Raw genomic sequence first — 14,979 nt, forward strand, 5'->3', positions numbered from 1 at the left:
ATTCTCATTTCAGGGTCCTTGGTCAGCACCTTATTTTGCTGACTTTGGTTTGGTTTCACATTAGCTCATTCTCCTTGAAAAGTCAGTGCCAAGGCAGCTTTTGTGGGTTTCATGTCCCCAGTATAGGCTTTGTGGAGACAATAGAATGAGAGCTGTCTCTGGACAATCTGTATCCAGGCCTCAACTTGAAGATGACCAAGACAGTGTTGATTTATTTTGGGGTGTTATATCTGTTAAGAGTTTGAGTCCAGGGAATTCCCTGGCGGTCCAGTGGTTAGGACTCTGCGCTTTCACTGCCGCGGGCCTGGATTCAATCCCTGGTCAGGGAACTAAGATCCCACTAGCCTTGTGGTGTGGCCAAATAAAAAAAAAAGTTTAAAAAAAATAGAGTTTGAGTTCAAATAACAGTGACTTTAAAAAAGAAAACAAAGGCTGGTTTTTCTCTCAAAATATATGAAGCAAAGAGCTAGGACTGGCGTGGGCCCTCCGCGATGCCAGCAGCACCCCAGGCTCCTCTGTGCTCCAGTGCCATCCTGAGCAGATAGCTTCCGACCTCAGGGTTGCCTCCTGGTTTCACAACGTGGTTTTTGGAACTACAGCCGTTAGATCTACGTTCTAAGAAGCATGGGAAGGAGAAAAGGCAGCGGGCACCTCTGCACAGGTGTATTCCATGTCAGTGCTGCTCCTGCTGGTAGAGCAAGGACAGTCCGGAAGGGAGGATTGCAGCTGGACTGCCCGCAGCTGGGTAGGGGAGTGTTAACTGTGCTGTGTCTCAGGCATCTGCGGCTCCTGTGCCATGAACATCAATGGAGGCAACACTCTCGCTTGTACCCGAAGGATTGACACCAACCTCAACAAAGTTTCAAAAATCTACCCTCTTCCACATATGTATGTGATAAAGGATCTTGTTCCTGTGAGTTCCTGCCCGTGTGTGTGTGTCTCTCTCCCCACCTCCCCGGCACCTCCCGCCTGCTTTTTTTTTTTTTTAAGGGGGGCAGGTGGTATGTGTGTTGTGCTATAGTTCTTCAGGGCAGGCTTTTTTTCCTGTCTTGAGTTTAGTTAAGGAATTTGAATGGCAGAAGGTAAATGGCCTAGATCATCCAGCAGCTCATTTGGTGAGGATTGTTTGGGAATAGCAGGGCACAGAATTTTAGACTTGGAACAGTTTCAGAAATGAAGAATTTGGCCATAACAACAAAGAATTCATGTGGCAAATATCAGTTGGGAATGCAGCCGTTCTTATGTGTTTTAATTTCTACCTCCCTATATTTGGCCACCTCCCTTTCCCTGACTGGGTGTTTTCAAGGGCATCTGGGGAGAAAGGACTGTGGGATTGGAAAGTTTCCCAAGTGGGTGAAGGAGAAATTCCCTAACCACGCTTACATGTGACCATTTCTCCTTTCGTGATCTTTGCACGTATCCATGCCAAAGGAAGAGAGTCTGACTACTGCCTGTCACAGGGCAGAAAAGAGGGCAGTGTCCCAAAAATGGGATAAGGAAGAAAGCTAAGGAGTGGTGGTGGAATCTGATCCATTTCTTCTTCTTCCTCTTAACCTCAGGATTTGAGCAACTTCTATGCCCAGTACAAGTCCATTGAGCCTTATTTAAAGAAGAAGGATGAATCCCAGGAAGGCAAGGAGCAGTATCTGCAGTCCATAGAAGATCGTGAGAAACTGGTCATTAGTCCCTGTTCATTGTCTTGACTTGAGGAATTTTGTTGCAAAGATGTTTGCCAGGAAGTGGGGCTTAGGGGCAGAGGGGATGGGGGGGGCACAGCATGAGATGATGCAGACCATTCAGCGTCTTCTGGAAAGGAACTTCAGAACCATCTGTGCAAGGGTTGGACACCCATCCTATCGGGGCCAGGTGGGTAGTGAGAACCTGTGAAGGGCCCAGAGAGGACCAAGGCCCTGGAGTGCTCTGCCTAGAGGGGCTCACTGCTGCCATGTTGCCGGATATTTGTCTTTTTCAAAAGAAACCAGTATGTAGATCACCAGGTCTTGAAAAGTTGACAGCTAAATCAGAGTTACTCTTTAACCCTGTGGGCAAATAAAGCACATGCCGGCTGTTTGCAGTCCTGCTGCCACCACCCTGTTTGCAGATGGGAGTGAGAGAAGCGATAGCAAAACTGGAACTAGAACTTTGTGCTTTCCTGACACCACACGTCTAGTGACGCGGTGTGGGCTTGTGACAGGCCCACTCACTCTTGGAGTTGCTACCCTGGGTACAGGCTATGAAGTCTCTGAAAGTGAAGGGGTTATTAGCAAGCTTGTAGTCTCTTTCTCGTGTACACTTCTACCTCCTCTAAGAAGGAGGCACGCACACTCACTCCCTGCACACTTGGTGTCCTTTGGAGAGGAAGAAGTGGGAAGGGGACCAGATGGAGATAGGTCCCAACATCATGCCTGCACGAGGGAAGGACTCGTGCTGTCTCGGTCACCACTTCATTCGTTTACATGACAGTCCGTGAGCAGACTGAGCGCACCTCAAGGGCAGGGGCTGTGTCTTATACCCCTTTCTGGATCCCAGGATCCTGGCATGTGCTATCTTATCAACAAATATGAGTTGTGTGAATGAATAAATGAATTCTGCCTTTTAGGTCTGGGGGAACATTTAGCCCCTCTCCTCTTCCCCATAAAATATTAAGAAAGGAAGGTCCTGGTAAGAATACCCAGCTCTGTCGTCATCGAGATGTTGAGGGTCAGCATGGTGATGCTGTAATTCAGAGCAAGCAGAGCTGCCTTCTCTTCCAAGAGTTTCTTGTTCTCAGGACATAGCTCTGCCCCAGTTTCTAACTCCAGGGAGTCTGACGCATCCCAGGGTCCAGGTTGGAACTGGCCACCCTGGCCCAGCTTTCCTCAGGTAGGAAAGCTTGTAGCTTATAAACATCTCCTTGATGTACTATTTTTAGGGATTGGAGGGTTCCCCTGAGCATGTTTTCTAGGTAGTCAAAATTCACTCATTTAAATACCAAACATTTGCTTATTTAGCATTTTTCACTTCTTCCAATTAATATTGCTGAACCTAACTTTTTTTCGTGATTTTAAAAGCCATAATGCTCACTATAGGTAATTGGAAAAGAGAACTAATTTTCAAATAATCTATAATTCCACCACCCAAAGGTAATCTCTATCGACAACTACCCTTTTATAAGTAAAGAATATGACTATCGTGAAGGCTCTTAATCCTGTGACCTTACGCTTTCTAGACAGTGGGGCCAGTTTACACTCTCACCAGCTGCCTGAACAGAACATAATTTTTGTTGAAGACTCGTGGTTACAATCATGACCATCAACTCTGTGTCATCTGTTTTCAGCTGTCACTTCAGATGTCAGCGTGCCCTCCTGTTTTGCCACTTTTAATCAGTTTCTGTTGTTCCCCAAATCAGAAAGTCCAGTTAGAACTGGTTGGGCATGTTGAGTCAGTGTGGCAGTGTTAGAGGAGGGATTCCAGAGTCAGGCCGCCTGGGGGCCCATCCCAGCTCTGCTGTTTGCAGCTGTGTGACCCTCGGCAAGTGACCTAACTTGTCTGAGCCTCAGTTCCTTACCTGTAAAATGGGAATCTAATAGCACTCACCCCAGGATTATTGTGACAATCAAATGAGGTAGTCAGTAAGGCACATGGTACTCAGTGCTGGTTGGCTGTTTAGGATGATGTTGATCTTCCTATCGAAAACTTGAGGTGTCTGCTGAGCCAGGGCAGAGACTGGTGTAGATGCTAGATGCCTCAGCACTCAGGGCCTTTTTAATTGCTGCTAGACTGCATGCAAGGTGGTAAGTTCTTCCCATGTTTTTTTGTTTTTTTTTAAGATAAGTGAGGGGTTATTTATTAAAGGATGAGTACACTGTACTTGGACTTAAGAACTCTGGGCTCTAATCCAGCAAATGTCTAAATTTCAATTCCAAGATCTTTTTTATGAATCTGATAAATCTCTGCAAACCACTCCTAGGATTTTGCCAAGAAAACTCACGTGCGAATAGGCACTTTGTTCGTGCACTGACCCCAGACCTCACATTTAATCAGCTCAGGACACGACCATCTCTTCCATGGTGGACTCCTGATTGCCCTTTCTCCCCACACAGGACGGGCTCTATGAGTGCATTCTCTGCGCCTGCTGCAGCACCAGCTGCCCGAGCTACTGGTGGAATGGAGACAAGTACTTGGGACCTGCGGTTCTTATGCAGGTAAGGTGCTCCTTCATTACTGTAAGAGAAATGGAAACCAGATGTTCTGAGGGGTGATGGCTTCCTTCTTTGGCATCCATTACAAATGGTATTTGGTTGCATCACCTTCACTTGGCTTTCAGTAAATCTGGGGCTTCATCTGCAAAAGGCCTTCATTTAGTGTGGTGAGGGTCACGCCAAGGGACGGTGGCTGCGGGTGGGCACACCATGCCTTGCAGATGTTTCAGATGTTTCCCTGTGCTGCTGGCTCTTCCCTGCCCACTTGCCCGCTTTCCCCGGACTGCGTCCGTCAGAAGGCTCCCCATCTCCCTCTCACGGGATTTTTAACATGGAAGCAGGGGAGAGAGAAACTTCGTTGAGGAGCAGTTACCCAGCTGCAAGGTTGGAAATTGTTTCCAGGCTAGTGAAGGCCTGCAGTACTGGGCCTAGGGGTTGCTTGGGAAAAAGTAGTATTGTTTTCCTTGTCTTTCACTACATGTGTGGTTCACTGCAGACAGAGTCACTGCCATTGTTCCCAGAAAGCTCATACTTTTTAGATTTGCGGTCAGTGCTTTTCATAGACTCTGAAGCAACTCAAAAAAAAACACAACTTCTTGTTTCTCATTTTCCCACAAAAAGAGAAGTTCTGTGGTTGTGTGACCAGTTAGCAGCTGTACTGATTGATTCCTGGCCAAATTAAAGATGGAGTAATGAGGTACATTTGTAGCTGGCGCTTGTACCAGTGATCTGAGTTGTTGGGAGATGTAAAAGTGGTGTCGGTAACACTGCTGGAGCCAGCCCGGTGATCAGGAGCTTAATCAGCTTTCAGCTGGCTGATCTCAGGCTTCCGCGACGGATACGCTAATCAAAAGAATCAATAAGTAGAACAGATATTCTCTCTGTGCAGGTCTGTTATCAGTTCACTCAAAGGCAGTGGGTAGGTGCTCTGAAGGCAGTGAAAGAGAGTCAAGGATACCGCCCGTGCCTTCACTCATTCATGATCTAGGGAGGAAGCTAACGAGCAACATGAAATCAGTAGAAGACCATGCCTGATGGTATATAATTAAGCGACCAGGTGCATGTGGTTCAAAAGTTGGTGGGGCTCATTAGTCAAGGTGATCAAGAGATGTTACAAAAGAGTCGGGAGCCTTTCCTTGAAAGATGGCAAGAAGTAAAGTGTGGAGATGGCCTCCAAGCTGAGAATTCCTGTTCCTCTGTGCGCCTGGAGCTTTGAGTTGACCCAGAGCGCTGCTCTGGCCAGTTAAGGTGACAGCTCAGCCCACCAGTCCCCGGTTCCCCCAGGCCTATCGCTGGATGATCGACTCCAGAGACGACTTCACAGAGGAGCGCCTGGCCAAGCTGCAGGACCCGTTCTCTCTGTACCGCTGCCACACCATCATGAACTGCACGAATACCTGTCCCAAGGTACGCGGGCTGCGGCGCCCCGCGCGGCCCAGCGCTGCCGTGTGCTCGTGAGGAGGCAGCGGGCGGGGAGCAGAGAGCTCTCTCCCCTCCGTGTGAGCCTGCGGGTGTTGGCGCTTCGTTGCGGGGCACAGGCTCACTCGGGCCCCCTTGAGAAGGGTTTCCAAGTCGGGTTCACACGGGCCTGGTGGGAGTCAAGGATGCCACGAGGACCCATGAACAGGAACCTGGGTTTGCCCTGACTTTGTGGGAAGCACGGGGGGAAAGCCGTCTGGGCACAGGCAGCTGTGGGGGCTACGTTCCCTCTCGGGCCCCAAGGTCTCTGTGTGGCAACACGGCTGCCGGTCCGCTCGGCTCCCTGGCAGCCAGCCTGTGCTTTCTCCTCTGCGCGTCTTTCCTCAGTCTCGGAGCTCCTGCTTGCTCAGCTTTCACTCCCCCTTCCTGTTCATACTTCCTGCTTCCTGTTCATACTCGCCCTGCCTGCGGCTTCGGCATCTGCCTGGCTTCTCTCCGCATTTCTCAGCTCACATTCCTCGGAGGGAGTCTCCTTGGCCCAGCTTAGCTTTCCACGGCGCAGCCCACGTCAGAGCTGGCCGGCCAGCTACCGTCAGGTGCCAGCCCTGGTCCCGTCAGTGGGCGGGGAGCGGCCAGGGCTGCCCTTCGAGCAGAGACCGTGGGCAGAGCAATTTCATTTTAAAGGTGCAGTGAGTAAGCAGGCAGCGAGATGGAAAACTCTAGCACGACCAGTTAGCAGCTTAAAAAAGAAAGAAAGAAAGAAAAGGCAGCACATCTTAACAAACATGAAATCCAGACTGGGTAATTCCACAGTGTTTCAAGGGCCCCCCCTTCCCCTGCCAGAGTGCTTCTCAGGTGACATCGGCATTGGGGTGGGCCACGGGGCCTGGTGGGGTCCCGAACAGCGCGGGAGAGCTCAGGCTCCGCCTCCTGCTGCCTGCATTTCTACCCAGCTCTGCTCAGCGAGCCTTGTGGCTTCTGAGGCCAGTCATGCCCCTGAAGTGCTTAGGACAGTGCCTGGCGCATAGTAAGCACTTAATGGGACCTTCTGTTATTTAGCAAAACAAACGGGCTCTGGGCCCGTTTGAGCCGGTCAGTCAGAAGACAGCCTCTCCGAGGCTGGGGCCTGGCTTGCGTATTTCTTCAAAAGCTCCGCAGAGGATCCTGAGGTGCACTCCTAGGCGTGAATGTTTGCATCGCAGAGGACAGCAGACAGACCAGACAACCAAGGACAGACTTCGCTGTCCTGCCCTCCCCTTCAGTAAAGCAGGGATGGACACTGGGGCTGTGAAGCTAGACATAGGCCCAGATTGTTTGAACTAGAAGGGACCTCAAAAATCGTCAAGTGCAGCCCCTTTACAGGTGGGGAAGCTGAGCCCATGAGCGGGAGTTGGGGGTGGGGGCATCTTGCCAAGGTCACTCTCCGGTTGGGGGCAGGGCAGGCCTAGAAGCAGGCCACCCGCCTCCCAGCGCCTCCTTCCCGCGCTGGGACTGGGTACAGTCTGGTTGCTGACTCTAAATTCCTTTTGATGGGGCAGGTACGTACACGGCTCAGCGTTCAAAAGGAAGTACTGTGGAGGGCCTTCCTCCTGCCCCAGCCCCCTCCCTGGTGGTGTTATCAGCTTCCTGTGTGTCCTTCCAGGGATAGTTTGTGCTACACGCAAATGTTCCACGTGTCCTTTGTCACAGTGTCTGCCTTTTCTCACTTAACACATTTCGGGGTTCCTTCCATATCAGTGTTTTAAGGAGTGTCTTCTCTTTCCCTTTCTGTCTCTCTGAAGATCTTTTTTCTTTTTCTTTCTTTCCACACTTTAATTTCAGAGTTAAAGTTGTCCTTCTAAAATGAGGGGACCCAGGACTTCCCTGGCGGTCCAGTGGTTAAGACTCCACGCTTCCACTGCAGGGGGCGCGGGAACTAAGATTCCACATGCCGCTCAGCGCAGAGCCACGTAAAATAAATAAGTTAATTAAATTGAACGAGGGGACCCTTCACTAGCCTCAGATGAGTACTTGTCTAATTTTACCAAATATTTGGTGATCTCACTTCCTGCTTCTACGAGACTGGCCCCCACTGGGTTTAATTGCCATACCTCGTGCAGGACAGATGTACAGCTGTGAGGCCAGCTGCAGCTAATCCAGTGTTGTGGGCCACTTAACCAGTGGTGCTTAGGAAGGTTAACAGAGGCTTCTTTCTCCCACATACCTTTGAGGGCTTGCAGATGCAGATTTCTGGTGATGATGATTGAATGATAATGGTAATGATGTGAAACCTTCAGAGATAACTGGCTGATTTTGACACTGTAGTCGTAGAAGAGATGACTCTTCCCTGGGCTCGTTGACCTGCCACAGTGAGGCTCAGCAGCAGGAATTCAGTGAGACAGGGCTCCTGCCAGAGAGAGCTGGCCGTTTTCAAACGTCTAAGAGTGGAAACAGAAGAGAGCTCTTAGCCCAAACCCCTGGGTATTAAAGGACTTGATTTGTAATCACCGTGCTTTGACCAGCTAGGTCAGGAGGTCCTGGGTCGCCCAAGGTCGTGGGGTTCTTCCATTCAGTTTCACTTACCATTTGGTATTGATTCTCTTCTCTTTTTTCAAGGGGCTGAATCCAGGGAAAGCTATTGCTGAAATCAAGAAAATGATGGCAACCTATAAGGAAAAGAAAGTTTCAGCTTAAGTGTTCCCATGCTAAACATGACTGTAACCAGCTCAGCTGAATGTAATTTGTATCTAATCTGAGTTCCTTCAAAGGTCTCGATTTCCCACAAATACAGCATGTATAATAAAAATTTTAATTAATAAATAAATGTTATTCTACTTTATTAACAAAAAAGCAAGCCTGTTCCTTGTACTTGCTGCAGTGGGATGTGAAGGTGCCAGAAGGAGGAGTCCTTGTCCTTGAAGAGGGGGCCAGGGCTCCAGAACTGAGCCACCATTGGGGGTGGCTACGATGGGGACAAGCATAGAATTGGTGTCACGCAGGACCTGGGGCCTGTTCCCAGCTTTGCCATTCACCAGCTGGACGACACTGGGCAAGTCCCTTCTCTTTGCTACTCCATTTGCCCATCTGTAAAATGGGATTCCTAGCTGTGCCACCCTCAGCCACCTGGCGTGAGGACGCCTGCACTTCTGGGTGCTCGGTAAACAGCGGCTCGTCATTATACGGCATCCCAGTTTCTACAGCTTTCACTATTAGAATTACTTCAAACCAAATCTTGGTAAGTCTTTTTCTGTCTCATTGAGGCCAGGTTACAGATAACTTCCAGCACAGCTATAAACTCCAGTTAGTTCCACAAATGACCTCCAGAGACCTCGCACGGGAAGCATGAATTCCCACCACTGCTGCCTTGGCTGTGACGCTTACTACAAAAGCGTAAGGTAAACACTGAAAAAGCAAACAGTGTAAAAGTTTGTCAAGTTAAAAATGGAAACCCCTCAAACTCCCCAAGTTTCACATCCCCTGTTGACAGTTCACACATTTCCTCCAGACCTTTATGTCATTACAATGCGCAGCATATGTAAAGTTTTTTTTTCCCTTCAAAAATAAGGTACAAAATATTGATATTAGCAACTTTCTATTTTGTCTTTTTTTTTTCACTGTGGTAAAATACACACAAAATTTACCACCGCAGCCATTTTTCAATGGAGAATTCAGTGGTATTAAGTACATTCACGTTATCATACAACCCTCACTCCAGTCTATCTCCAGAGCTTTTTTCATCTTGCAAAACTCAAATTCTGCCCAGTAAACACTAACTCCCCATTTCTTCTCCTCTAGCCTCTAGCCACCATACTTCTACTTTCTATTTCTGTGACTTTGACTACTCTATCTCATATAAGTGGAATTATATGGTATTTGTCTTTTTTGTAACACCTTTCACTTAGCATAAAGTTCTCAAGGTTCATTCCTGTTGCAGCACGTGTCAGAATTCCCTTCCTTTTTAAGGCTGAATAATATTCCATTGTATGTACGTGTCATATTTTGTTTATCCATTGATCCATTAATGGACATTTCGGTTGCTTCCATGTTTTAGCTGTTGTGAATAACAGCAGCTTTCTACTTTTACCCCACGATATACAAGGGCCTCTGGTGCTACTAAAGATCTACCTGTGTGTGTGTGAAATTTATTGTCAACCTTAGCTTTTTTAACCACTGGTTTCTTGCTCTGTGGCGTAGATGCACCATTACTTATTTACCCATTTCCCCTGTTAACGCACATTCGGGTGGACCCTATTTTCACTCTTAGGAATACTCCAAGGCTGTTTTTAAGTTGTAGCATTGAGATCATCCTGGAAACAGGCTTCTTGTATCAGGAGGCTAAGAAAAACATCTGACTCACCAAGAATGAATCTTAATGAGTATTTCTGGCTTGAAAAGGGGATGGGTTCAAAAGCACTAGTGTCTGGCATTGTGAGAGGTGAGGTGCTGGGGGTAAAGATGAACAAGATTTGTCCCCTCCCACCTAGGAGCCAAGTTCACCAAAAAAAAAAGGAACCAACATTAAATTATTAGAAATTTAGAGAACACAGTCTTTGCTCTTATGTTAGCATCTCAAAATTCTCGGCCACCTCAGTAAGACCACACAGTACACAGTCCTCAGATGTTAAAGCTCCAGATTCGGAAGTGAGAACTGAAAAACCCTCAGGGAGCCCTCCATACCCAGGCTGGGAGGGCAGTAGGGCGAAATCTGCCTTCCAGGTCTGTTCACACCTAATTGGTTTCAGACAGCCCCGCGGAAGGTCGCATTCCTTGGATTCATGGGTAATTTGACTTTGCTTCTAATCACTAGACCTGTAGGGAGAAAGATGGGTTTTTTTCTCATGACTAATTTAATGGCTTGTAAAGATGAGTTCTGCACCAGCCAGCTTCTGAGGAGAGGCTGGGGAGTTGCCACTTCAAATCAGCTTCATCAGACATCAAGTTTGCAACTGTAGGTCACTCACCCCATTTAAACTCGAGCTAAACTAGAATATGTTACCAACTGATAGTTTAGCTTACTGCTTATTTAATCTTTCATTGGATTGCAGGCAAATGTTCTATTTCAAGTCACAAAGACTTTCCTAATGAAACTGCAGGCTTGAGCGGAGAAAGACAGTGTTTTGTCCTTTATGCTACTTCTGTTCTCTGATATTGTCCAGACAATGTGCTTTCACTCACAAAAAGCATCCTGTGGAATGCTTCAAGTTTCTCTAGGGCTGAAGCCAGCCATCCCTTCTTACCTGGTGTTTGTGCAAGTTGTTGAACCTCTGAGCCTCTATTTTCTCGCATCTGTAAAATGGGAATTAAGAGCGTTTACCTCTCAGAATTGTGGGTAAAGTCTACATAAGAATAAATGTGAGTTCTCACCAAAAAGAAAAAAAAAAAGTAAATATGTGAGGTGTGGATGTCTTAATTGATGAGGAAAAAATCCCTTCACAATGTATATAGATATATCAAATCATCACATCACACACTTTTTTTTTTTTTTTTTTTGGCTGCATTGGGTCTTCATAGCTGTGTGCGGGCTTTCTTTAGTTGCAGCGAGTGGGGGCTTCTCATTGCGGTGGCTTCTCTTGTTGTGGAGCATGGGCTGTAGGCGTGTGGGCTTCAGTAGTTGTGGCTCGCCGGCTCTAGAGCGCAGGCTCAGTAGTTGTGGCGCACGGGCTTAGTTGCTCCTCGGTATGTGGGATCTTCCCGGACCAGGGCTCGAACCCGTGTCCCCTGTATTGGCAGGTGGATTCTTAACCACTTCACCACCAGGGAAGTCCACATCATACCCTTTAAATATCTTACGATGTTGTCAATTATACTTAAGCTGAAAAAAAAAAAACTTTAAAAATAAATTCTTAACATATATGAGTTTAAAAAATAATAATAATAAATGTGAAAAGCATCTAGCTTGCAGTTGAGCAAATGCTCCATAAACTCAATTTAACTGATTTGTCTCAAATACCTACTGTGTGGAAGGCTGAATCCTACTACAAAGGTGATTAATTCCCTGGGAATTCCCTGGCGGTCCAGTGGTTAAGACTCCATGCTTTCACTGCTGAGGGCCCGGGTTCACTCCCTGGTCAGGGAACTAAGATCCCACAAGCCATGCAGCACAGCCAGGAAAAAAGAAAAAAGGTGATTAATTCCCAGCTCTCTGGACTTGAAAACTGGTGTATTTCCAACACAGCTGGCCAGAGTTAGAGACCTCCTGTTCAGAGGATGGATTATCTGTGCAAGACTAAAAATGCTCATTTCTCGTCTCCCACATCACACTGACTGCTGGGTGCCAGAGGGTGTGCCGCTGACTCCCAACACTCAAATTCTCTTCCAGCCTCCTCCTTGCCCGGGAAACTATATACGGCACAGACTGCTGAAACTGCACCTTATGTGTCTAGACAGCCATAATCTTGTCATGGGGTTTGTCACTAGGTGAGAAAATCCCTTTTGTTGCAAAAATCTAGTGAAACTAGAGAAACTGAGAAGTTTGGCAATGCTCTAGAATAAACCAGTACAAATTAGTGAATTCTCCAGCTTTTTGCCACTCGGACTGTTACCCGAAAACTGGGTTCACCTCTTGGTAGGTGTTGAGGCAAAAGACACAACCAAGCCAAAGATCAGGAGAGGGAAGGATTTATTCTTTGCAGCAAGTAAGGAGAACACTGGGATCTCTCCCAAAGCAGTGTCTCCCCAACAGCAAAATTAGGGAAGTTTTAAGCTAAGGGTACATACCTATTCATGAAGGGGCTTGGGCGGTCGACAGAGTCCAAGCTTTAGTTGATTGAAGTCACGAGGGTCAGAAAAGGTCAACATCATCATCCCTCAGGTTCCAGTTGATCTGGTGGTTGAGCATTTCAGGCTAATCTTCACCACTGAAACAGAACTGGGAGTCTTTACAACTGATATCTTTGCTATTGTTACTTCTCTTGCCTGATAACAGTCGTCTATTCTTTTGTTCCCTTAAGATCATTAATTACTGAGACCTGTTCTAGGGCAAGCATTGTGGCCAGGCTTAGATCACAAAAGACGGCTTCTCTTATGTCAAGAAAGCCGTGCCTGGTTTTCTTTCTCCGGGTTCTCCCTACCCTACCTGGTTGCAGGACCAGGCATATTATGTCCTTCCTGTGGGCCCCCAAGGGAGCAACAGCCCCAGAAGGGAATCTCTTCCATGGGTCCTAGCCCACAGATGACTGCAGCCCAGCCCGCAGACCGCCCAGATGACCGACCACAGGGAGAGCCGCTTCCCCAAAGGTAACCCTGGGCAGAGGCGAGGCCTCCCACATCCTCTGTGGTTTGGAAGGAAGCTTCCTCTGGTCTCCTGCCCCATGAAGACCATGGACCAAGCGGCAGGTGCGGCTCCTTCCCAGATGGCTCAGAGGATGGAGTCTCTTAAATGCCAAGTAGCAATATGAAGAATGAGGGACCAATCTTGCGACGCCATCCCCAAGCCCCCTGCTTTTATGAAGCTTCTAGCCCAGCACCAGGATCTCAAGAAAGCAACTGGCCTCTGCCAAGTTCCTGCTACCCCATTTCATCTTTCCAGCAGCTTTCATTTCACAGATGAAGAGAGAGGCTCAGAGAGGGAAAGTGACTTTTTAAAGCTCACACAGCTAGACAGCAACTGATGCACATCCAAACCCAGGTCTCTCTGGTGCCAGAGCCCAGCCCCTTGCCACTGTACCACACTGCCTCTTGGCAAGGCCATCTGAGCAAGTCATTTATACAAACCTAGCCATCCTGCCTGCCATGGAAATCAGGGTTCCCCTGGTTAAGCGGTCCGCCAGACATCCAGCTAAGCCCTGGGGGAGGAAACAGGGGCTCTGAGAAGTTCAGTAGGCTACCCTCACTGAGGCATCAGCAGAAGAAACAGGTCTTCTCAGCTGAACTGAGTGAAGCCAGCCCCATCCCCCAGGTGGTCAACCTGCTCCACCAGCAGCCTGCCCCAGCTGAGCGAATGGCTCCACCACCCGCTACCTTCTCAGACCAAAACCCAGGGAGGAGAGGCATCTTTGATTCCATTCCTATACCTCCACCTCCCATGCATCAGCAAGTCCTGCCGATATGCACCCCCTTATCAAGTGTATGTATTGAGTTCTTGGTATGGATCAGATGCTGTCAAGGCCTTCCCTGCTTCCCCTCTGGAGTCTCTCCCCCACCATTACTCTCCATCACAGCTCTGTCTCCTTCCAGCCCTTTCCACCACAGGTTACTTTGGAGTTTTCCTCTGCTGGCCTTTGGCTGCTCCCCATGTCTGTTTGTTCACCCTCCCGTTCCTAGCTCCTAGAACAGTGCCCGGCACTGCAGAAATTCATACTGGATACATGATGATGTCTCAAGCCCAGTCCTACCCTTGGCCCTAATGTGATCCTTCCCTGGTTTGCCCCAGAGCCTGGGGTCTCTGATCCTTTGGAGATCCTTAGTCCAGAAGCCATCAACCCCAGGGTCAGGGGACACCTTGTCTGTGCCTGTCGCTATGAGGTAATGTGATAACACTGCATACAAACACGAGGTCTTGGTGCCCTTCAGGGGCTTCCTTGTTCCCACCTGTGCAGGCTTGTCTGTGGTCACGTTGCGAGGCTTCTGAGAAGGGGGTTATGCCTCGGCTGTTTCTGTGGCATTTTAGAGGCCTTCCGTGCATCACTGCAGTACCTCCCTGTGTCCACACATATCCCTGTGACACGTATCTGAGCCTGTGAGTCTCTGGGCAGGTGTTATCTTCTTTCTTTGACCTTTATGCAGCAGAGCCAGGCACTGTCCCAAGTGCTTTACCTGCTTTTTCTCTTGTGGGACTCACAACAATCTATCAAGCAGGTATTGCTAATGTCATCGTCCTCCTATAGGTGAAGAAATGAAGCCCAGAGAGGTTAAGTGGCTTGCCCAAGTTCACAGAGCCTACAAGAGACGGACCAGCTTGAACCAGCCATGCATTGTACTTAACAGCGGGGGTGGGGGCTTGTCTTACCTGTTTCTAAGTGTCACACTACTGGGTATGTGTGCATTGTCTCTAAGTATCACCTCCGTGTGTGAATCTGTGTGTTGTGTCTGTGTCCTGGGAGTCTAGCCTCTGTGTGTGTGTATCTATGTGGGTGTCCGAGGTTGTTGTGTACCTGTGTGTTTGTGTACCAAAGCTGTCCTGTTTCCCTGAGTGTCCTGCTTTTGTGTGCGTGTCTGAGAATTGTGTATCTCTGGGTCACAACTCTCTCTTTATGCGAATCTGTGAGGAGTGGGAGGGGCGTTGTGTACTTGTGTTTGTGCATCTAAGGGCTAATTCCTCTGAGTGTGTCTATGTGTTCATGTGTCTGAGGGCTGTCCTGTCGGATTCCCTGAGTGTCCTCCTCTCTATGTGTCGGTCTGGCCCAGGGCTGTCGCGTCTGTCTCTCGGCGCCCCGCCCCTGCGTGCGCGTTGGGAGAGACC

At 48.4% G+C, this 14,979-nt stretch overlaps 1 protein-coding gene across 1 annotated transcript in view; it reads left to right on the forward strand.

Annotated features, from left to right (window-relative positions):
• Positions 1-8,429, forward strand: part of SDHB (succinate dehydrogenase complex iron sulfur subunit B) — a 37,604-nt gene extending 29,175 nt beyond the window's left edge. Inside the window, exons 4-8 of the mRNA XM_082403042.1 lie at positions 777-913; positions 1,560-1,676; positions 4,083-4,184; positions 5,466-5,588; positions 8,196-8,429. Coding sequence (XP_082259168.1) covers positions 777-913; positions 1,560-1,676; positions 4,083-4,184; positions 5,466-5,588; positions 8,196-8,273 — 557 coding nt within the window. The 3' untranslated portion in view covers positions 8,274-8,429. The remainder of the gene's footprint in view (positions 1-776; positions 914-1,559; positions 1,677-4,082; positions 4,185-5,465; positions 5,589-8,195) is intronic.
• The last annotated feature ends 6,550 nt before the right edge of the window (positions 8,430-14,979 follow it).

This window comes from Balaenoptera borealis (genome assembly GCF_965194805.1).
Source record: "Balaenoptera borealis genome assembly, chromosome: 1".
Lineage (NCBI taxonomy): Eukaryota > Metazoa > Chordata > Mammalia > Artiodactyla > Balaenopteridae > Balaenoptera > Balaenoptera borealis.